At 42.5% G+C, this 22,769-nt stretch overlaps 5 protein-coding genes across 6 annotated transcripts; all 5 read left to right on the top strand.

Moving 5' to 3' along the window:
* The first annotated feature begins 315 nt into the window (after positions 1-315).
* On the top strand, positions 316-4,999 carry LOC145696634 (cilia- and flagella-associated protein 43-like). Its single transcript, XM_081773705.1, has 7 exons — positions 316-3,410; positions 3,451-3,689; positions 3,732-3,940; positions 3,984-4,189; positions 4,233-4,348; positions 4,393-4,596; positions 4,638-4,999. Exons 1-7 carry the CDS (start codon positions 485-487, stop codon positions 4,938-4,940), a joined length of 4,203 nt encoding a protein of 1,400 aa, XP_081629831.1. The 5' UTR covers positions 316-484; the 3' UTR covers positions 4,941-4,999.
* An 849-nt stretch (positions 5,000-5,848) lies between these two features.
* On the top strand, positions 5,849-8,161 carry LOC145698293 (medium-chain acyl-CoA ligase ACSF2, mitochondrial-like). The gene is made up of 8 exons (XM_081775492.1): positions 5,849-6,205; positions 6,380-6,942; positions 6,990-7,084; positions 7,124-7,159; positions 7,242-7,526; positions 7,572-7,670; positions 7,712-7,871; positions 7,916-8,161. Exons 1-8 carry the CDS (start codon positions 5,872-5,874, stop codon positions 8,111-8,113), a joined length of 1,770 nt encoding a protein of 589 aa, XP_081631618.1. The 5' UTR covers positions 5,849-5,871; the 3' UTR covers positions 8,114-8,161.
* Positions 8,162-8,353: 192 nt separating this feature from the next.
* On the top strand, positions 8,354-10,494 carry LOC145697046 (medium-chain acyl-CoA ligase ACSF2, mitochondrial-like). Its single transcript, XM_081774182.1, is given in 4 exon segments — positions 8,354-8,488; positions 8,592-9,901; positions 9,943-10,133; positions 10,179-10,494. Coding segments are annotated over 4 exon segments (1,794 nt in total). The 5' UTR covers positions 8,354-8,465; the 3' UTR covers positions 10,449-10,494.
* A 130-nt stretch (positions 10,495-10,624) lies between these two features.
* LOC145698976 (protein vav-like) lies at positions 10,625-15,206 on the top strand. Of its 2 annotated transcripts, none has more exons than XM_081776219.1 (12): positions 10,625-10,782; positions 12,094-12,200; positions 12,245-12,320; positions 12,399-12,524; positions 12,565-12,803; positions 12,841-12,960; positions 13,007-13,156; positions 13,199-13,435; positions 13,476-13,638; positions 13,682-14,568; positions 14,613-14,759; positions 14,801-15,206. In XM_081776219.1, exons 2-12 carry the CDS (start codon positions 12,101-12,103, stop codon positions 15,031-15,033), a joined length of 2,478 nt encoding a protein of 825 aa, XP_081632345.1. In that variant the 5' UTR covers positions 10,625-10,782; positions 12,094-12,100; the 3' UTR covers positions 15,034-15,206. The 2 variants fall into 2 exon arrangements, with proteins under 2 accessions (XP_081632345.1, XP_081632344.1); XM_081776218.1 differs by having other exon boundaries at positions 11,971-12,200; positions 14,801-15,205.
* A 255-nt stretch (positions 15,207-15,461) lies between these two features.
* LOC145696083 (uncharacterized) lies at positions 15,462-21,947 on the top strand. The gene is made up of 8 exons (XM_081773069.1): positions 15,462-15,876; positions 15,939-17,280; positions 17,325-18,626; positions 18,673-18,879; positions 18,921-20,873; positions 21,230-21,427; positions 21,467-21,582; positions 21,628-21,947. The coding sequence occupies exons 1-8, from the start codon at positions 15,488-15,490 to the stop codon at positions 21,731-21,733; spliced, it is 5,613 nt and encodes a 1,870-aa protein (XP_081629195.1). The 5' UTR covers positions 15,462-15,487; the 3' UTR covers positions 21,734-21,947.
* Positions 21,948-22,769: the final 822 nt, after the last annotated feature.

The raw sequence follows: 22,769 nt of genomic DNA, 5'->3' as shown, positions 1-22,769 counted from the left end.
ATCCTCGGCAATAATCTTGTCATCGCCACATGCAGAAACATCCATTTTTATAATGTCGACGGATCGAAAGAGTCCTCGATCGAGTGTTCCAAGAATATCATCCGTATTTTCGGCAACGGAAAGGATATTCTTGGCGTTACTACTAGGGATGCTCTTGGTCAAGTTGAAATCCAATTCTTCAAAAATGGAAAAGAATATGGAGCCAAACTCGAGGACGCAGCTGATTATGAGATTCTAGGAAAGGTTTCACCATCTACATAACAGAATTTCATTATTTATCTTGATTTTTTTCGATTTAAAAACCTAAAAAGCCGCCGATGTCACCCAAGATGGACTGTTTTGTGTCTTCGCATCCGGTTTGCCTAACTACTGCCTAAAAGTCGCCAACCTCAAGACCGGAAAGATCATCATTGAAAAGCCTATCGACATCATCGACGACCTTCGCGCGCTCAAATTCAACCCATCAGCGAACAATCAGTTTCTCATGCAGAGAAAGAAGCATATCACTAAGTTCACCATTGAAAGCTTTGATGAGGAAAAATGCACGCTTACGGAGAAGAACGTGACTTTCAGCGATATCATGGATGGATCCGTAAATCTGCTTTCACGAAGAACCGAAAATCTTTGGGAAAACGACGTTGAAGAGCTGCCGCTTACTTTCGAAATTGAAAAACAAAATAATGGCGAAATAACATCAGCGCTCTGGAAAGACTCCAAGATCTTATTATCGACTTCGCACGGTGAAATTTACGCTATCCGACAAAATGGAGAACATGACGACTTTTTCGTTTCTGACTCCGAGTACAAGAACATGACGAGCTTAGCTCTAGAGAACTTCATCCCTTGTTCTGATGGCATTCAAGGCATGGCGTTGAAGAGTGACGAGTTGGTCATGATTGGTGAAGATGGCATTTTGCTACTTGGGCAAGAAAAGACAAGAAAACAAAAAGGAAAAATGATTAAAACTCTGAAGCAGCTTTCTTCAACAAATTATCAGAATATTACCAACTGTTATGCCATTGCTGAAACCCATATTTTCGTCGAGTACTCCTGTGGAAAGCGAGAAGTCATCAGGCTTGAAGATAACAGTACTTCGCTGCAGTTTTATCAGAGTTCATCCAAGATAGTTGCATCCGCGATCGCCTCTGATAGTAGAATCGTCATTTCGAGGGATTCAAAAACGCTTGAGCTTTACGAGTCAACGCTCAAAAGATGTCACGTGCTTCATGTCGATTCACAGGTTTTGACAATCTCATCAACAGCGTCAGAGAACCTTTTCTTCCTTGGAACTGAGTGTGGATCTTTAGTTGCCCTGAAAGTAGATCCTGACACCAAGACACTTCTCTGTATGGCATCAAAGAAGCTGTTCACGGAGAACCTCACATCCATCGCAGTCGACACTTACAACAGAGCATTGATTGTCGGGTCTGCTAGCGACGACAAAATCTTGGTGCTGACATGGAAGAATTCTGAAAAAATCCTGCCAGATGTTATGGGATATCTTCCAGTCGACGGCGTGGTACAAGGCTTGTCAGTTTCGGCCTCAAATGCAAACACTCCTCTTACTGTTCTGGCCAATCTGGCCGAGGGGTCGACCTCAACTGTGATCGATGCTCTCCTTGTATTCGAGATCTCGCAAGAAGTTTTCAAGGAGTCGCATCTTGTGAAGCACGTAAACAACCTCCTCGAGCTGGAGCAAAAAGCGATTAACGCCACAACTGTGATGATTCCACCTTGCTCCCGGGTATCGCTCCTTAGCTGCGTGAGTAGCGTTGCGAGTTGCTGGGCAGTGTCTTCTGAAACTGCTACGATTAATCAGCTCGAGTTCACTCTTGGCAAGGTCTACCCAGATGAAGTTTCATTCGTACGACAGCTAAGTCAGTGGCCAACTTCATCGATCTCCTTTGCTGCTCCATTTCATAACTTCTGGGTTGCACAAGCATGCCGCTCTGGCTCACTCAGCCTTATCCGAAACATAACCCAGAAGATTCAACTGCCTTCATCAGATAAAGCTTATGAACTGAGATTTGATCGCAATGGTGAGAATCTCCTTGTCTTCTCCGAACATAATATCGAGTTGATCGAGCTAAAGGCGAAGAGCGATTTTGTTCAAAAAGCAATCACCCTTGGTAAAGGAGCGAAAGATCTTCCATTCCTGGCTGATACTTCGGATGTGAAACTGGCATCAGACGAACCAGACTGGTTTGCCATTCAGGTGAAGATAGCTGCGGAAATCGAAGATCAAAAATACAAAAGAATCAAAGCAGAATTCACCTCTGAGCTCGACGATTTGCGACAGATTGTCAACAAAATGATGAAAGAAAATGACGAAGCTGACGAGTTGGAGAAGCTTGATAACCAGGAGTTCAACCTGGATAAAGAACAGGTTGAAGAAATGGCGATGAAAGAAGTCTCTGATATCGAATCGTTGCGAAAAGAAATCTCCGGCAAAATCGAAGATTACGGAAAGTTAGTTGACTCGATCAGTGATAATTGCTGGAAGAATATGGAAGCTGGCGCTCGATGTCTCAAAGCATTTTACATGCCGATCGCTGTCAAGAATTTTGAGATCCGGCCAACTACTCAAGAATTCTCTGGGATTTATGAAAACGCAAAGACAGAAAGAGAAGCCCAGCGAGAAAATGAACCTGTGCAGAAAAAAGAGAACAAAAACTCTGACACCAATGTTGACGACGAAGAAACCGCAGGTATTCATCCTTATGGGTCCGTCACCGACCAGCTCATCGGGGAGGATAACCTGCTTGAAAGCCAGTTCTCTCTTATCGATACCGAATCCCGCAAAACAGAAATGATTCTCATCGAAAATCGAATAACTATGATCAAGAGGCATTTCAACAAGCAGTTTGACCAGGTTTTCCGACAGAAACAGAGCGAGATCGCCAAGATTGCCGAGAAGAACGAACGAATCACCGAGATCTCCCATGACACTGGCGTCGAATTTGAGCTTCTTCAGCCGCAGTTTGACGATAGCGAGAAAACTGAGCTCGTTTTTGAAGTCGAAGATGAAGAAGTCGAGGTCGAGCGAGTACTCACTGAAGAACAGCAAGCGCTTTTGGAAGAAGAACGCCGCTTAGAAGAAGCAAGAAGAGCCAATAAAGGTGATAACGCGCGCGATCGAGCGCTGCTTGAAATGATGGATGGCGTGTTGGAAGTGAAATCAGAAGATGTCCTCAAAATCGATGTCCCAAGACCTGCATTCATGGATGATCCAGATAAAATGGAGTCTGATTGGACCGACGAAGAAGTTAAACAGGCTAAAGAGTACGATAAGAAAGTTGCAGCTCTCGAAGAAGAGAGAACGAAGTTTAAAAAGTCACTCGAGATCGAAGCAAAAAAGACTCAGCAGGGAATCGTCGAGGGAATGCACTCTTTTGATCTCACTATTCAAGGTAAAATCGCAGTTCTTTATGTTTGTCTTACAGTTTTCAGAACTCAACCAAAAACGATTGATTGCTCAGTTGGCTGTCGACCAAGAATATCTCCGAATGGCTCGAATTCAACGAGGACTAACCTGGGACGAAGAAGCGCAAGAAATTGACAACTTAATAAAACAGCTGATCAGCGATCTTCAAGAAGCAGTCAAAGAGAAAAAGAAGTATTTAGATGAGTTCAAGCGATTTTACGATACAGCTAAAGAAGAGTTAGATGATAAAATTAATGATGATAAGGTGAGTTCTGTCACAATTTTCACTCGTCAAATTTAGTTTCAGATAACAGAAAAATCCTTCAAAAACGAATTCGATGAGTCAAACGTCTTTATCGACCAGCTTTTCAAGGCATACAAGCGCCGACCAAAGCCAGATGAAACCATGGCCGAGCTTGATAACATAGAAGAGGCACCAACAGGTGTAGAAGAAGCAGATTGGCAAAAGACGATTACGCTTCGAGAAGAGAAAATGCGAAAAGAAGCTATTGTGAGGTAAGATATTTGACGCAGTTCACAAGTAAAAAACTCCGTTTAGACATCATCAGCAAAAAGTAAATGTTATGAAAGACTTCCTATCGCTTCGTGCTTCTGAAGACGCTAGAATTCAAGCTCAAGCGTCGGACATGCTGACGGAATCGAATTCGCACGAGCTGGAGATGAAAAACAAGGCGAAAAATCTTCTCATCCAAATTTTACTCAAGCAGGGCCAGGTCGAGGTCAATCCTGGCAAATTCCTCACAGGTAATTTATTCTTATAAAATATCATTTCAAGCTCTGATTTCAGATTATACAGAAGCGCAATTTATTCATCGGGAGACAGTTGAGGACATGAATGCTGAGATCAAACAATTTGGTACGGCGAAAATTGAAGCCATGATCGAATCCGCCGATTTCAGAAAAGTAAATCAATAATTTTCATCCTTCTTACTATAAAATGCTTCAAGGGAATTCACTCACTCGAATGGGAAAGGCGCAAACTCGAGATGGAGAAGGACGACCTCATCCAAAAGACGCAGGATATTCAGCTCTTGAAACTTACTAGGGAACTTCAAGCTGTGCTTCTCTCTGGCAATCTCGGACAGAATAAGACAAACCAAGATCTAGCGCGACTTGATCGAAATTTGAAGGCGCAAAATGAACAACACAAGGTAAACTCACAAAGAGTGACCTATTTCTAACATAAATTTAGTCGAAAATGGCTCGTCGTAATAAGGAAGCGAAAAAACTTCGCGATCGAAAGGAAGCTCTCATTCGTGAAAATGCTCATCTCGACGGAATCATCGAAGAGCTTTTGATTGCCGTTTCTGAAAAACGCAACATCAAGAACGGCCAAATCATGCCCGACACGGGTAAAATCATGCGAAACCATGCTCGAAATCGACAATTGGCAGAGATCGTCAAGCGCCAGCACAACGAGATTAGTGTCCTCAAGCAAGAAGTCGAGAGGCTGAGGAAGAAAACATTCCCTGCTCTTTTGAAAGTCCAAAGATGAATTTTGCCCTTCTGTAAATAAATATTTTCTGTAAGCCAATAAATATTTTTATATATATTCAAAAATCTGAGTATGGTTGATTTTAATTTAAGTAAAAGTTATTTAGTAGATTTTTTGGAGTTTATTATGTTTAAATTTAAGCCAATAGTGAGAAGAATATGTTGAATAATTTGGATAGATAAATAATGCGGAGGAACAGGGAAACATATTGAGAAAAGTCAGTTGATTAGTTAGATATTCGTCGAAGATAACTGCGGAAGTACTTGCTCATCGACCTAGGATGGAATCGAGGTGCTCGCCATTGTTTCACATTACTTCGCCTGAGAGTAGGCTCAGCATTCAGATGATAGTCCTGCATTAGTTGTCCGTAGTCAAAAGCTGATGCCAAAGCGATCAAAATGATCTGGATTTTCATTTGATCAATTATTTATTATATGGCTGTAGTAGAAATGATGATACTTCGTGTAGATGGATTTCTTTTATGTTTAATAAAATACGCACTGATCCTGGTAATTCAGAAAAAACACAAGGGTGCCAGACATTTCGATGTCTCGTGAAACGGCCTTCAAAAAGAAAAATGAATAAATTTAACGTCTTTTCGACGGAAATGAGATTGATTTCTGCCAAACAGGATTTTTTATTCTACTCAGTATTTTTCCATTTAAAATTTTGCGTAAATAATTATATAATATAATTTATATTCCACTGTAGGAAAAATCTTCTAATCTGCGATATTTTATTATCTGAGGATTATATCAAGATTTTGCCGACCAAGTTCTTTTCCGTGGTGTCCAAAAATTCGACCTTTGTACTGAGAAGGAAGGAGAAAGAAACCAAAGGTAAATGCATATTTGTCTTGGCAAGCCAAGGCAAGCTCTCTTTCGAATGCATAAACTTTTGGCCCGCATTCCGATCAACAAGAGTTAGCAAAATGATCGCCAACAAAACAGTTCGCCTAACACGGGGAGCCAAAAGGTGTTTGAGCATTATCAACGGTACTTCTTATACTCCAAAAGAATGGACCACCGATCAACTTCTCATGAGAGCGGTCGAGAAAATGCCTGACTCTCAACAGGCTGTTTTCGATCTTTTTGCTACGGAATTCACTTTTCAAGAGACACACGAGACTGCAGAGAAATTCGCCGCCGGCTTGCTTGCTGCTGGTTTGAAGCCAGGTGATCGAGTGGCAGTTTGGGGACCGAATCAGCCAGAATGGTTCATAATGAAGTGGGCCACTGCTAAGCTTGGCATGCCGTTAGGAACTGGTTTGAAATTATTCGTTATTCTGATTTTTACTTCTTGAGGTGTGTTGCCCCAAATGCAAAGGGCATGTTTGTGTGAACAGTTCAAATATTTAACCGTTCTATGAAACTATTTGAAAAACGCCTATCTGGTCAGTACTTCTTTTTGTTTGTTGATAGACAGCATTCCTAGTCTAGCAACAAGTTACTGGAGTTCAAACCAAATCAAAGTTAGTCTGAACCCTCTCTACACTCAACCAGAGCTTGAGTATGCGATGAACAAGGTCAACGCGAAAGCACTCGTCTGTCCAAAAGAGCTTGGACCTCTCAATTATCACGGAGCTCTAAAATCATTGATTCCTGATCTTGAAAGCCAGGACAAATTCAGCATCAAATCAAAGGCAATGCCTGACTTGAAAACGATCGTCTTTTACTCTTGCTACGAAGAAGTCGGTGGCGCGATAAGATGGGACGAGCTCGAAGAAATGGGATCAGACAAAAACCTGACGGAAGTTCGAAGCGTAAAAGTCGACCCCTACAGTAACTCGAACATCCAATTCACTTCCGGAACAACTGGTCGGCCTAAGGCGGCTGGGTTAAGCCACTATGGGCTTGTGAACAATGCGATTGGAGTTCATGACCATGTGAACAAAAATGGCCAAGTTTCAGTCCCAGGCGAAACGAAGATACTAAATATTCTGCCATTATATCACGTGTTCTCTTATCTTGGAGGGTCAATGCAAGGATGTTACTCTTTGCAGGTACATTAAGAGTATTTGTAAGAATGAGGACGATATGATTTTCTCAGGCAAATGTCTTTCCGACTCCGGGATTCAATGCGGATGCAGCCCTCAATTGTCTCGCTGACTATCAATGCAATGTTGTTCTCGGCACTCCTACAATGTTTGTTGATTCTACTTTGATTGATCTAATTATTTCTAGGTTTGTCGACATGATCAACTCACCTTTGGCCAAGGAGCTTGATTTAAGAATTGGGATTTGAACTTTGATAATATCTGTGATAGAAGCATATCAAGATCAAAATTTATCCCAATCGAAGCTCCTTAGATTACGCGGTACTCGGCGGATCCCCCGTTTCGAAGGTATTGGTTCAGCGAGCAAAAGAAGTCCTGGACTCTCGAGTGTCTATTGTCTATGGAATGACTGAGAATTCTGGTGGTACCTTCCAGACACCGATTCTGTCTGAAGATATGAGCGTTGTTTCTGAAAGTGTTGGCGAGCCCTACCAAGGTGTTGAAGCGAAGATCCTCGATAAAGACGGAAATGTTGTTCCGAAGGGAACTATTGGAGAGCTTGTTACAAAAGGATACTTTCTTTTCAATGGGTAGCTAAACGTATTATATTCAGTTTATCATTACTTTTAACTTAGATATGTCAATGATGATGAAAAAACCAAGGAATCTTTCACCGAAGATGGATTCTTCAAGACTGGAGATTTAGCCCTCCTCCGTGAGGATGGAATGCTCAAGTAAGAATTTCCTTCGAATCATCGGAATTGTATAATTTCAGAATCACTGGCCGTGAAAAGGATTTGATCATCCGTGGAGGAGAAAATATTCAGCCGACGGAAATCGAAGACTACATCAATGAAATGCCAGCAGTCAAAGCATCTTTTGTTATTGGAGTTCCATCAAAGCGTCTTGACGAGGAAGTTGCTGTCTATATTCAAGTTCGCAGCAGTCATTTTTTTGCTTCTATAACATATTTTTATAGCTAAACGAAGGTGCTTCCATCACAATCGACGACGTGAAAGCCCACTGCAAAAACGGACTTGCCCGATTCAAACACCCAAAATACATCAAATTTGAAGATACCTATCCTCTGACGACGACTGGCAAAGTTCAAAAGTTCCTGCTTCAAAAACAAGCTCTCGAAGATTTTCCTGAACTGAAAGACGAAATTCAAGAATAAAGCCTCAAGTTGGCCCTCAACGCTCCTTTCATGAAAAAACTTAATAAATTCCACATTTCTAGCGTGTTCAATTTCGCTTAGCTAAATGATTTATTTTATAAGGATTGTTGTTGATATTATGGCTTCATCTTCTTGTCCAAAGGTCAATGCCCAAAATGAACGTTTTTAGACCATTATTTGCACTGCTTGAACTAAATTATTTGCTTTTTTGGGCGTCGAACGACTCCCGGAGGCAAGGAGCTTTTCAATCTTTTTGTTTCCTAGACCAGAAACGCCTACGTTTTTTAAAATCCACTTGAGATTCTTTTAGAAAATCTAGGTCAACCATTTTCATTCTGTTCTAGAGAGAAGGATGAAGGGTACAATAGGGAGAAGGTAACTTATTCTCTTCAAGAGACTGCTACGCAATGAGCAGTGCCCATAAGAAAAGTAGAGTTCACTAAGTTTCGTTTTCATAAAGATCAACGAACTTGTTAAGACTCGCACGTTCATTGTCAAGCCAAATCCAGGGCGCTTCGTACACTTCACAAGAAGTATGCATGTACGATTTTGTCCTTGGCGCGTGCGAAAAGAACGACTCAAAATTGATGGCTTCCTTTGAAATGCATAAAAAGGCCTTTACCTTTGGTGAAATGCACAATGAAGCGGGGAGAATCGCCGCAGGTCTTTTCAATTTGGGAATTCGCCCTGGAGATCGTGTTGCTGTTTGGGGGCCGAATCAACCAGAGTGGTTGGTGATGAAGTGGGCTTGCGCAAGAGCTGGGTTCGAAATGGTCAACATCAACCCTCTTTATACAACACGCGAGCTTGAATATGCGCTGGAAAAAGTTGACGCAAAAATGCTCGTTTGCCCAAAGACGATCGGCCCACTCAACTATCATGCAAAAGTCCAGGAATTTATTCCGAATCTCGCCGAGCAAGACCGATTCAGTCTCAATATTCCTTCCGTGCCAACATTGAAGAAAATCGTTTACTACAGTTCCCCTGAAGCCGAAGCTGGAACCTTTCAGTGGTCAGAACTGGAGCAAGCTGGTAGCGACGCTGATCTGAAATCCATCAATGAAATGAAAGTTGATCCACATTCAATTGCGAATATTCAATTTACATCTGGGACGACCGGCATGCCAAAAGCGGCCTCACTTTCGCATTTCAACCTTACCAACAACGCCATCTCGCTGACCAGAGCTTTGAATGTTATTGAACCCTCTCTCAACGAAAATACATCATTCCTGAACGTGTTGCCGCTCTATCACGTTTTCTCCTTCGTTGGTGGTTCTTTATCCGGCGCTTATAACTGCGTTCCAAATATCTATCCGGCGCCTGGATTCAACTCCGCTGCTTCTATTCAAGCTTGTGCTAATCAAAAATGCACATTTCTTCTTGGAACTCCCACAATGTTTACAGGATCGAGTTACTTTCGGAAGAAAACATTTTCTATAAACTAAGAGCTTTTTCAACTCACTAAAGACATTGTCAACGATCCAACACGCGCAGATCACGACATCTCCTCTTTGAAGTACGCGATTGTTGGGGGAGCTCCAGCAACCCCTGCTCTTGTGCGAAAAGCAAACCAAGAGCTTGGTGTAAAAATGACAGTCGGTTATGGAATGACGGAAAATTCCTGTGCCACATTTTTGACTCCCCCGGGATCGACCGAAGATGTCACCTGCAACACCGTTGGCTTTCCTATTCCCGGTGTCGATGCGAAAATCATCGACGATGAAGAAAATACTCTTGAGAAGGGACAAATTGGAGAGTTGGTTACGAAGGGATTCGTTCTTTTCCAAGGTGAGGACGAGGAATAAATTTTGTTAGAGAATCGTTTTTAGGATATGTGAAGGACGAGGCTAAAACAAAAGAATCTTACACGAAAGATGGATACTGGAAAACCGGCGATCTTGCCCTGGTGCGTGACGATGGAACGCTTCAGATCAGCGGCAGATCGAAGGACATGATCATTCGAGGAGGAGAGAATATCCAGCCGACGGAAATCGAAAATTTCATCGCCACGCATGACAAGGTAAACACAATCCTCGCCAGTAAACATTGTCTATCTTCTTCCAAGGTTGTTGACTGCTATGTGATCGGCGTTCCTTCTTCCAGATTGGGAGAAGAAGTAGCTGCGTACATACAGTTGAAAGATGATACTGTCACCTCCGAAGATATCGTCGAGTTCTGCAAAGAAGGACTTGCCCGATACAAGATTCCAAAGTACATCAAGTTCACTTCTGAGTTCCCAAAAACCGTCACTGGCAAAATTCAAAAATACCTTCTCCGCGATCAAGCCGTCAATGATTTTCCTGAGCTAAAGGAAGAGCTAGCTGCCATGCAATAAAATGATTACCTGACATGTTTCTCTTTTGAATAAATTTCATCATGGATCCAAGTTTAGTTAAATATTTAGCAGAAAAATATTTGACCTTCAGAGACTGAATCTCCCTGAGTCATAAATAATTTCGCCTCATGCGGAAACAATAGGTCTTTATGAGACCTGCCTGAGGGTCTGAGACGGAATCATCAGCGCTAGCATCACGTTATTACGCCTTATCGTTTTTGTGCTCCGAGCGTTCCGAAAACTGGGTTCACTTTGAAACTGAAGTTTTGAAGAAAAGCTGGAAGAGAATCTGATACTTGAAGTTCTTTTCAATAACGGTTGGATATTTTCATAAGTAAGTTTGAATAGTGACTATTCATGAAGGTCATGGTCTCTTATTTGACTTTTTATTCATCTATTTTATTTATCTCTTTTATGTTTTTCATCACTCGGCTCATAAAAATATCTTTTTTTAACAAAGCATACTAATGATTAGTAAAATTCTCCTTTCCCTTTTTATTTTTCTTGTCAAGTCAAAAAGTCCCCTCGTTAGAGTAAATCTGGGTTGTTCAAATATCACCATTGTTTTTTTATCTCAGAAGATCAGTCAAATACAGAGTTTATCTTGATTTTACGAAAGATTGAAAAATGAAGACTTTCATATTTTTCTGAGGAAATAATTGTTTGCTCAGGCTACTCCCGCATTTCCCAAAATCCTGGATTTCCCAAATCCTGGATTTCTCAAAATCCTGAATTTCTCAAATCGCCAAATCAGGATTCTGCCGATTCTGGATTTTGGGAAATGCAGGATTGGGAAAAGCAGGATTTTGAGAAATTAAGGATTTAGCTTAAATTGGTCTCCGTTTGCCCGAAAAGAAGCCGATTCTGGCTTCTTTAACCCCAATCCTGGCTTCACCAACTTCAATCATGTCTTCTCCAATATCATTGATATTTTATCAATCATGGGTTCTCCATCGTCAATTCTGGTACATCGTCAATCCTAGCTTCACCGACTTAAATCATGGCTTCTCCAATGTCAATCCCGGCTTCATCGACGTCAATCCCGACTTCTTCAATGTCATCATTTTCAATCACGGCTTTTCCAACAATAATCTAATCTTGGATAAGCCATGATCGACATTCAAGAAGCAATAATAGAGAACTGAGAAGCCGGGACTGACATCTGAAAAGCTAGGATTGAAAAAAAGTGACGACCGGATCGGATTTAAAGAAGCCGGGATAGACGCTGGAGATGCCAAGATTGACGTATGTAAAGCTAGGATCGAAATTGTTGAAGCCAGGATTGAAGTTGGTGAAGTCGGGATAGACTGTGGAGAAGCCAAGAAATAAAAGTTATATGATCAATCAATTCAAATTTGGTAAAGCAAGAAAACTGACTCAAAAGAAAAAATAATCCCGCATTTCCCAAAATCCTGAATCGGCAGAATCCTGATTTGGCGATTTGAGAAATTCAGGATTTTGAGAAATCCAGGATTTGGGAAATCCAGGATTTTGGGAAATGCGGGAGCAGCCGTTTGCTCAGGGTTACGCGAGCAGAGCGGCCGTGGAGAAAATATACTACGAAGCTTTTTCCCCAGAGAAATCAACTCAGAAGCAACCTTGAAAGAATCTCTGTTTAACTGCTGATCAAATCTGAATACTGAAGGGTAATCATGGCGAGAGACGTGGACCAAATGTACGGGAAGATTTTCGAAATGTTGGCGATGGTTGGAAGGATGGGAAAGCCTACTGACTTTGACAAACGAGCTCTAGGTAGGCTTGTTGATTTCGAGAATGGTTAGATAATTAGGAATAAGATTGGCAATTTCAATTCCTGTCTAAAAACCTCAAAAGCGGCCATATTTTATGCAATCTTCTCGATGAGGTGATCAGGAAACGAGCATAAAATCAAGGTCAATAATGACCTATTAATTAATGATTCGAAAATCAATTATTGATTCGTTCAAAAAGTGGCTGTTTCCATCGCCGAAATATTTCCATCGATGCATCCCCGCAGGTTGACGCAAGAGAAGAATCCTCACGAAGAAATGCAAGGAATTTTTTCAATGTCTTAGCCGAAGAATTCGCATATATCAAGTAGTTTCTACTTCACTACTTTATCTTTACACCTTTTTAGCCCAAGAATAGGAGAAACAGATTTATTTACCTTGCCCCTTTTGCCGAGAGACGACGTTAAAAGAGATTACCTCCTGGAGCTTTTGTGTGCTTTATCTGGTATTCCGGAAATGAACCGTTTGAACGGGGTCACAAAGATTCAACATTTTCCAATCACAAGCCAGTTCCGATCAAGACCGAGATTTGATTTCAATGGAGATTTGGGTGAAATTGGCGTTCCATATGATCCCGTAGCTTCAGGTTAGATTCAGTAGCGACGCGCGCATCAATTTTTTAGATTTTTATAACGAAGTGCCACCAACACCTTACGACGAAGTCCCGGAAGATGATGTACCCCCAGCTATCCCACCGCGTCCTCTTTCGACTCTTTCTCGCTTGAGTGTCATGGATGCTGATGGTAAAAATAATTGGAGCATTGGCATTTTATTGACGCATATTTTTAGTTCCAATTCCTGTTTATGACGCTAACCCATCAGATCTCTATACCGTTCTGATGAGCCCGTACGATATGGACAGTCTCGGCGGCGATGTCGAAGAAGATGGAGTTCAAACGGGTGCTTACATGGGCCAGCAGCAAATTTATGGCATTCCAGGTAGACAAAAGATCCAAAAGAACCACCATTATATTTTTCCAGGGCAAATCGAGATTAGAACGCGCATTATTGATGAACTTGTCAGCTCAGAACTTACCTACCTCAGTCTTCTCCGAGACATTGACCAACATTGGATCAAGCCTCTTTCTGAAATTCTATCAAAAGAAGATATGAAAGCTGTTTTTATAAACTTGATGAAAATCAAGGAAATTCATGAAGACTTCTACAAGGACATAAAGAGGGAGAGCGAGAAACAATTTGAGAGCCGCAAAATCTCTGGTAAGAAAAAGCACCATTCCCGAATCTACCAAATATTTAGAATGCTTCCTGAAAATGATGTCGAACTTGCTTGAATACAAAGAGTACCTAACAAAAATTGAGAGCGCTAAAGACAAAATGAAGCTGATCGACCGGGATGCCGACAAAAATCCAGCTTATAAGAAAGCTTTACACGTAATTCGCACTAATGCCGAGCAATCAAGGTATAAATAATGCTTCGAAATCAACGAAGAAACCCATTTTTAGAATAATCTGCAAACGAGAGGTTCAAGAAGCCCTGGTAATTCCGATGGAAAGACTCTGCAGATATCCACTGTTTGTGGAGCGATTGATCAACAAATCTGGTCCAGAGCACCCTGATTATGACAATCTGAAGATAGTTTTTGATCTATTGAAGGAAATAAACTCGTACGTCAACGCGTGTAGTGGGGACAATACAGGCATCCTTGAGCGTAACAAAATCAGTCGAAGGACAGGGGTTCCAACTAAAGAGTTCGGGTTTCCTTTGAGAACAAAGGACAAAACGCAGTACAAAGAAGGCCTCAACGCTGACAAAGTCTCGAAAGATGGCGAAAAATTAAACTGGGAGAAAATTGAAGTCTTCGTCTTCCACACCGTTCTGGTCATCGTCGGCTTCGAAAGAAACGCGAAAGCATTCCTAATCAATGTAATAAAATTCGAACACATCGTGAATGCTGGCAACAACAAACCGGAAGTGAGCCAGCCAGAAGAATCCAGAGCTGTTTTGCGCCAACGAAGCCAATGGAAAGTCAGAGTCAAAACGACTTATGGCAGATCGATAAATTATGAAATAAAATTTCCAACGGAGCAATTTGCGAAGACATTCCACGCGCGATTGAGCAATGTTTACCAGACTTACACAAAGAATATGAAGCAAGGCTGGACCGCGTTCAATATTCCACTGGGTTACAACTGCCAAAATTACTTTCCCAAAATCAGCTGCTGTAAAATTTGTAAAAAACTCTTCAATGGATTGGAGATGCAGGGCTTCAGATCGACCAAGTTTCCGAATATCTATGTTCACGAAGGGTGCATTGAAAATGTTCAAACCTACAGAAGACCTGAAGAAAACCCTTATTCTGTTGATCCTACCGAAGCACACGACTTTCACGGTAGATGATTTTTTACTTCAAACATAATTTTCAACCCCTTTCAGATAAAAATCACAGGGAATTGAAAGAAAAGCCATATTATGTCGGAATGATGGAGAGAGATCAAGCCAGGCGTATTTTAGAGCAATCTTCTGCTGGTCAATTCCTTGTTCGAGATCGAGCTGGTGCCGATGTCAAACAAGCGCCCTATGGTAAGACAAAGCTCACAATTCTTTTCTAACCGGGTTTCAAGCTGTTTCAATGGTGACTTGGGAGAAAAAGCAGCGGCATATGAAGATCTTCCAGGAGAAATCATCGACGAGTTTACGACCGAAGTACTATTTCTGCGAACAGCATAAGTACAGCAGTCCGGTGGAACTGATCAATGCCTTTTCTTTCGAAAAAGATCTCAACGATGCCTTCAACGATCTCAGGGGAAATTTCACTGGCCCTGCAAGAATACCCGATCATCTAAGAGTAAAATAAATCTGTTCTTCAAATCATAGTGTAAATAAAAGGCTAACCTGTTTATTTCATCCGAGAAGTTACAAATCTGAGTTATTGAAGGAAGGTTTTGAAAGAGTGCGCGAAATTTAAACCTAAACATCTGATGGAGGCGTGGACTGCACCTGATTTCCGACAGAATGAGTCACTCTCGTTTTCACGCTCATTGGCCAGCACACTTAGATGTGAACTTATTGACCCAATTTTCAACACGTTTCGCTGCATCCGGATTAGAGGAAGTTATTCTAGAGATTCTGGGTGTCGAAAAATTTGCTCGGTCAATGAATTTTATTCATCGTGTTCAATATTCTCAAAATTTGAACAACCTTTCATCTTTAATTTATTTAATGATTTTCTGTACCTCTTTCTTGTTGTTTCAAACCTCTTACTATAACGTTCTTGTTAGTTTAGCGTGTGTAACGAACTTACGAGCGGGATGAAGCTCAAAGATCTCCCGAAGAAAAAATGGCCGGGCCGTGATGACGGCTACGTCAAAATGGCAGTCAGTGTCGTCGAGGCCGACTGCATTTGGCTATTTCAACAAAGCGATCCAGAAGGAGAACAGATTGACGAAATCTGCCTTCGTTTTGGAGACGCGGATAAAGTTGACGTCCCCGCGAAAGACATCGTCATCGGTGAATGTTACGTTATTTTGGCGGAAGACGAAGAAACTGGCGAAGAGTACTACTGTCGGGGTGTTGTGGAAAGTTCGAGTTTACTCAAATTTCGAATTGCCCGAGTTTGTGATCACGGCTACGCGACCCAGTTCAAGAAGGCCTACAAGCTGACAGAAGAACTAAGCGAGTTTGCCCCTTTTGTCAGAAGGTGTGATATGATTCCTATAAAGATTATTATAGATCTATTTTCGTACTAAGTTGATATTTAAGATGCACACCTGCAGTCTGGCCAGAGAATCTTACGCCAGAGACTGAAAATTTGAATGTTCTTTTCCATGCCACCAAAGAGGACCCCGAAATTACAGTTGTGACCATCCGACAGCCCCGAGACAAGTCCGCCGACAATAGTGTGGTTTCGGAGTCCGGTGCATTCTCTACAAGCGACAAAGCCGAAGAACCAGCCGTCAAGCCCAGTTTGAACTGCATTGCCTACACACGATTCGCCGGCAATGACTTTTTCGTCAGCGACATTACTCGCATGGGCGATCAAATCTTCGCTGTCGGTTATGCTCCCGAAGTCGACAACGATTGGATCGACGAATTCACCGAGACTCTCAACGAAATCAAGGGCGACGAGGCAAAAGTGATCGAAGCTCCAAAAGTTGGCGACTTTTGTATCTCTCCGACCGAGGATGGAAACTCTCGAGCACAAATAACTACCATCGATGAAAAAGGATTCACTTTGCTGTGGATCGATTTTGGATACTTGTCGACTACCAAAAATTCGGAAGATCTTTGGGAAGTTGCTAAAGAGTTCAGCCGTCCCGCTGCTTGTTCTTTGCTCAAGTTCAGCAGCGACGATTCTATGTTTGTCAAGGATTTAGTAAAACAACTCGAAGATTCGACTGAAGACATCAAAATTACCGTCGCCCCTGTTGAATTTGACGAAGTCACTGGAATTACTCTTGTCGAGCCAGCGAACAAAAAACTTCCTGACAGTCATGCGAATGTTCAAGACTCCGCTGTATCTTCTTCGATTGAATACGCTTCTTCGAAGGCAAGTGAGGCTAAAGACCAAGCAGAGGCCAAATATGAAGAGGAAACTGTGACTGGTAGCACGATCATCGAGAAGTCTACGACCACGGATGCAGCTGTTGACTCGAAAATCTTGGTAACTCCAGCTCAAACTGAAAAGCTCGTGATTCCAATTCCACAATCAATCTCTGCGGATATTACACAGTTCTGCCCAGAAAAAGGATTCCTCGTCGCACGTTTGGACGACTCTTTCGAGGTTTCCGACGCTCGTCTTCAGACAGAGGTTCAAAAATTACAGAAACTTTCGCGAGCGCCTGAAGTTGGTGATTTCATCGTTGCGAAATGGGACGAGGATGACCGATGGTACCGTGCCTGCGTCGTCAGCGAGGACAAAGACAGTTTCGTCGTGTTCTTTGTCGACTATGGCAACAACGCTGTCATCGAGAAGTCCTACATTGCGGACTCCTGTCGTGAAATTGAGAAAGAGCAGGCTGCAGAACCGATGGGCTTCTTCTGGGTGGACACTGGCTATCGCTTTATTGGCGATATGGGAGCGATCAGCAGTTACCTTGATGAAGTATAATAAATTATGTAATGATTATTAATAAAACTTTTTTATAGTTGTATGAGGATCCGGCAGCTGAAAAACAAGTGGTTGAAATCGAGCGTTTAGGAACGAATAAAGTCTCTGCTACAATCTACGTCGATGGAAAAAATATCGTGCTTTCTGATAAACTTTCCAACTCTTTCACTCCGAAAAACTCTGTTGGGTCTTTATCCAAGCCAGAAGACGAAGTAAAGGAAGTTTCTTCCGAACGAAGCTCTTTTCCTTCTGTACCAGAAGAAGAACCCAGTTCCAATATTGAAAAAGACAACGAGCCCGAAGAGAAAGACAAAGAGAACTTGTGTCTTGAAGGCCGGGTGAACATCATCCCGTATGCGCGATACTCGGGCCCAGACAAGCCGTTCGTCGTGCTAGACATCGTACAAAAATGTGGAAAATATTTCGTCGTTGGGAATGAGACCGATCTTGATATTAGCTGGATAGAAAACATCACGGAGTCCCTCGACACGATATCAAATAAGAAGCCGATCGCTTCTCCAAAAGTTGGTGACTTCTGCATCTCTCCAACGTCCGATGGAACTTCACGAGGACAGATCATGGGGATCTCTGGCGATGAGAAGTTCGAGATTCTTTGGATCGATTTCGGATACTTCAGCACTATCAAAGGGGCTGAAAATCTTTGGGAAGTGACTTCTGAATTCGGTCGTCCGGCAGCGTGTTCTCTCTTGGACTTTGAAGACGAAGATGACGAGTTCTTCGAGAAGATGACGAAAGCCCTCGATGAAAATCCAGAGCTTGAAATTGGACCAGCCTTCATTTCCTGTGATGAAGAAACAGGAATAACTCGCGTTCGATCTGAGAAAAAAGAGGCTGTAAACATTAAACCTCCTCTGACCCCGGCTTTAGAAGAAGCCCCAGAGAAAGCCTCAGATCTCAAGATTCCAGTGCCCGTGGAAGCTACGGACGTCATTATCGAGGAATTTGTCCCTGAGAGAGGATTCATTGTCCTTCTTACAAATACAGAAGAAAAATTAACAGCAATTCAGACTCATCTTGATGAGGCTGCACCGAGCCAGAGTCCACTTCTTGAGCTTCCCAATGTCGGCGATTTCATTATCGCGCAGTGGGACGAAGACAACTGCTGGTACAGGGCTTACGTCGTAGAGAAAACCGATAGCAGCTTCAAGGTTTTCTTCGTTGACTTTGGAAACGAGGCAGAAATCAGCAATGACAAATGCCCAAAATCTTGTCGAGAGATACTCGATACCCAGTGCGACGAGCCGATGATGTCCTTTATGGTACACTCTGGCTGGGTATTTGATGGCGATAGAGACGCTGTGAATGCCTATTTGGAAGAGGTAAACGACCATTATTCTTTTGATATTTTAAAATAATGATATTTAGATTTACGACAAAGCTGAAATGGCGAAAAAGTTGCAGGCAATAAAAGTGACCGGACCAATCTCGGCGAGCGCTCTTATTCTTGTTGATGGAGTGGATATTCTGGATATGTTCCCTGGAAAGTTCAAATCGGAGGGTATGTCTACTTCCTCAAAGGACGACGAGGAGGAACAAGAAGAAGATTCCAAGCCAGTTCTCGACTCTGACAAGGTTTTTTACTCCTAAGTATAGATAAAGGAATCTTTTTTTAGTTTGAAGAATCAAACAACAGCAAGATCAATAATCTTGAATTGGAGCAGTCTGTTGAGGAAGAGTCTAATCAGGCGGACGAGATAGCGTCCGTTGCAGATGAGAGCGATGTTGAAAAATCCGAAGAGAATTCTTCGCTTGAGGACCCGACAGCATCGAAGAACGTGGAAAACACTAAGGACGCACCTTCTGAATCCGCCCCTGGAGATTCTGATCCAAAAGTTGTTATTCAGATTCCAAGCTCAGACAAACTCGTCGTGGGCATTCAGGAGTTTTGTGCAGAAAAAGGCTTCCTTGTCGCACGTGTGGACGAATCAAGCGAGTTGGAAGGTCTCGACGATCGTCTTCAATCTGAAGCCCTCAAATTGCAACAGCTTTCGCATCCCCCAGCTATTGGCGATTTCATCATTGCGAAATGGGAGGAAGACGACCGATGGTATCGTGCTTTCGTCCAGAGCGAAGATGAAAACAACATTCTCGTCTTTTTCACAGACTATGGAAATTGCGCAGAGATTACCAAGTCGTGCGTTGGGGATTCCTGTCGAAAGATCGACGAAGCGCAGGCGAGAGAACCGATGTTTTTCTTCTGGGTCAATATCAGATGCCCATTCAATGGAGAAGAAGAAACTGTGAACCAGTTTCTTGATGATATTTATGAGAACAACAAAGTCAAGAAAGAGATCGAGGGCGTTGTTCAATCTGGCCCGAATTCCGCCTCCGCGAAAGTTCTCATTGATGGAGAAGACATCGTTCTTATGGATAAATTTTCCGGAATGTTCGAAGGGGAAACTTCGGAAGAGCCCGAGGTCATCCCAAAAACAGAAATTTACGAGGAAGAAGTTCCTCTTGTTGAAAAACACTCTCTCCCATCTATTTCGGAGGATGAAGAGCCTATTTCCGAGAGCTGCGGCAGCGAGAAAGCCACCGAGCAGGTAGAAGAAATGGCGGAAGAAGGATCGAACCGAGTGAACCTCATCCGTTACGAGAGTTACTCGGGCCCGTCTCAGTCGCTTCTTGTTTCGGACGTTGTAAGAATGAACGGCCAATACTATGTGATTGGAAGCGTGGCCGATTCTGACCTTGACTGGACTGAAAGCTTCACCGAGTCCCTCGATGCGATCAAGAACAAAAAGCAGATCATGAATCCCAAAATCGGCGACTTCTGCATCTCCCCAACCCCGGACGGGAACTCACGAGCTCAGATTATTGATATCAATAGCGGGGGTGAGTTTGTGCTGCTCTGGATAGATTTCGGCTACTCCAGTTCTGTGAAGAAAGCTGAAGATCTTTGGGAAGTGTCCGCAGAATATGCCCGTCCGGCGGCCTTCTCGATGTTGAGTTTCGCAGACGCGGAAGACAAGTACTTCGAGGACCTCAACCAAAGCCTTGATGAAAATCCGGACTTTGTTATTCAACCGACAACTGTTTCATGCAACGAGGAAACAGGAGTTACCCGAGTTTCATTAGCTGAAGAAGAAGAGCCCAAAAAGAACACACCCGAGAGCCCAGCTTTAGAAGAGGCCTCTGATCAAAGGCTTACGATTCCGCTCCGAGGAGACGAGGATACTCAAATCCAGGCTTTCGACAAAAATGGCTTCCTTATCGCTCGAGGTGATCCCGAAGAACGCCTTGACGTGCTTCAGGAGGAACTTGAGAAATGCGCGCCTCACCAAGACCGACTGCTCGAATTGCCGGAAGAAGGTGATTTCATCATCGCGCAGTGGGACGAAGATAAATCTTGGTACAGAGCCTGTGTCATGGAGAAGAAAGATCACATCTTCACAGTCTTCTTCGTCGACTATGGAAACGAGACAGAGATCAAGAATGAAAACTACGAGCAGTCCTGTCGAAAGATCACGGAAGAGCAATGCAAAGAGCCGATGATGTACTTTTTCGTTCAGTCTGGCTGGCAATTCGATGGCGACGAACAAGCTGTTAACAACTTTCTCGATGAGGTAAGAAAACCGAATGAGGCAATCATTAATTCGGGTGACGGGCGGCCACGTTCTGCCAGAACGGCGTTCTGCAAATACAGAACGGCGTTCTGCAAATGCAGAATGGCGTTCTGCATAAGGATTTTTTTTAACGATGTAACTTGATTCTTTTCAGTTTTAACGCATTCAGCTATGCTGAAATAGTAACTCCTGACTTTAGAAATTCTGAGATTTCCTTTAAGACAGGCGCGAAGCGCATATATTTTTTGAGTGCAGAACGCCGTTCTGTATTTACAGAACGCCATTCTGCATTTGCAGAACGCCGTTCTGCTGCAGAACGTGGCCGCCCTACACCCATTAATTCGACTCTTTTTTAGATCTACAGCAAGGAAGGAATGCCAAAAACGATCCAGAATGTCAACGCGACTGGCCCAGTGACAGCTGACGCGCTCATTCTCGTCGATGGGGTGGACATTATCGAGAAGTTCCCTGGATCGTTCATGAAAAAAGATCGGCAATCCATCCAATCGAATGCCGTAGAAAAGGATGCTCAGCCGCTGATCGACGCCGAAAAGGTACTAATCAATGCACTTTATGAGATTACAGTTCTATAGATGGACGATCTTGATGAGAATGATGATACAACTTCCGAACAAATCGACAACACAGTTGTCGCACCCTCGACTTCTGACTCCGAGTCTAGCTCTGAGGAATCAGATAACAAGCTGAGGTGATTTAATATTTTAAAGTATTCAAATGGCATTCATTCATTCAGAGTCGCGTTTGAAAAGGCTGCCGATTTGATGCATGTCACAGCGCCGCAACACACCAAAGAAGAATGGTTGGCCTGGATCAAGCGAGGAGTTAAAGAGATCGAGTAAACTCCCCGCTCTCTGTACATAAATCATTGGAACTTCACCTCCCATTCCCGCTCACATAATTTGCTAAGCTTGACAATGATTGTGCTCGATTTCTCTCTTCGCAAGAGCACTCATCCACTGACACCCTACCCATTTAACCCGGTTATCTTCACGCACCTCACTGCCCTTGACCCCTTCTAAGTTCAGCCTTGAATAAACATTGCAAGAACACGTCTCTGGATGAAATAAGGTCATAAAACTTTATTTCTTAAGTTTTTATTTGAGCAGAAAAATCGCAATTTGGCAAATTTAATGTCTTAAGTTCAGATAGCAATCAGATCAATGTCAAACAAGACCTTCCTTGATATAACCATCCTTTCTTCATTTAAATCCCATGTTATAATTTTTGTCTCGTCATATTGGTTCGTAGTAATTGCAATATCTCCGTAAGATTCGAAGGCTTTGATGTCGAAAATTTTAAAGTTGTTGTTTCTGTAGTAGATGAGCTTATGATCGATTTTTACGAAGATACCACTCCTGATTCTACAAAAGAAAGATATTTTTCTTTATGATGGAAAACCTGTAAGCAACCAGTAATCTATTACATTCCCAGCTGTGGGTGGCTAGATCGAAAAAATTGAATGAGTACGTCGCTAAAATAAGCACGCCCTCTCGATCGGGAATCGGAAAAGCATCATTCAGATAAATATCTCCATTACAGTGTGGAAAACAGTAATTTCTAACAGATGAATAAGAGCCACGCATGTTTTCATCTCTTGTCCATTTTATAGCTTCAAAATTATCAAGCGTACGGGATAAGTTTCCAAACCTGGATTAGACGAGCTTGAAACTCTTATATAATTTTCACTGAAATAGCCATATGCTCCCATTTGTAACCTCACACTACTAATATGAAGCTCTTCGTCCCAAACTGTCATATGCGATCTTGCGGAGTGACGATTTGGAATATATGCTACAAGTGTTGAGTTCATTTAGCTTCTTTCTATGGAAGATATTTTTGTTACCACTCAATCTATAGATCTTGGCATTTTTCTCA

This window comes from Oikopleura dioica, chromosome 2 (assembly GCF_907165135.1).
Source record: "Oikopleura dioica chromosome 2, OKI2018_I68_1.0, whole genome shotgun sequence".
Classification (NCBI taxonomy): Eukaryota; Metazoa; Chordata; class Appendicularia; order Copelata; family Oikopleuridae; genus Oikopleura; species Oikopleura dioica.
This window is presented reverse-complemented; position numbering and strand designations above follow the sequence as displayed.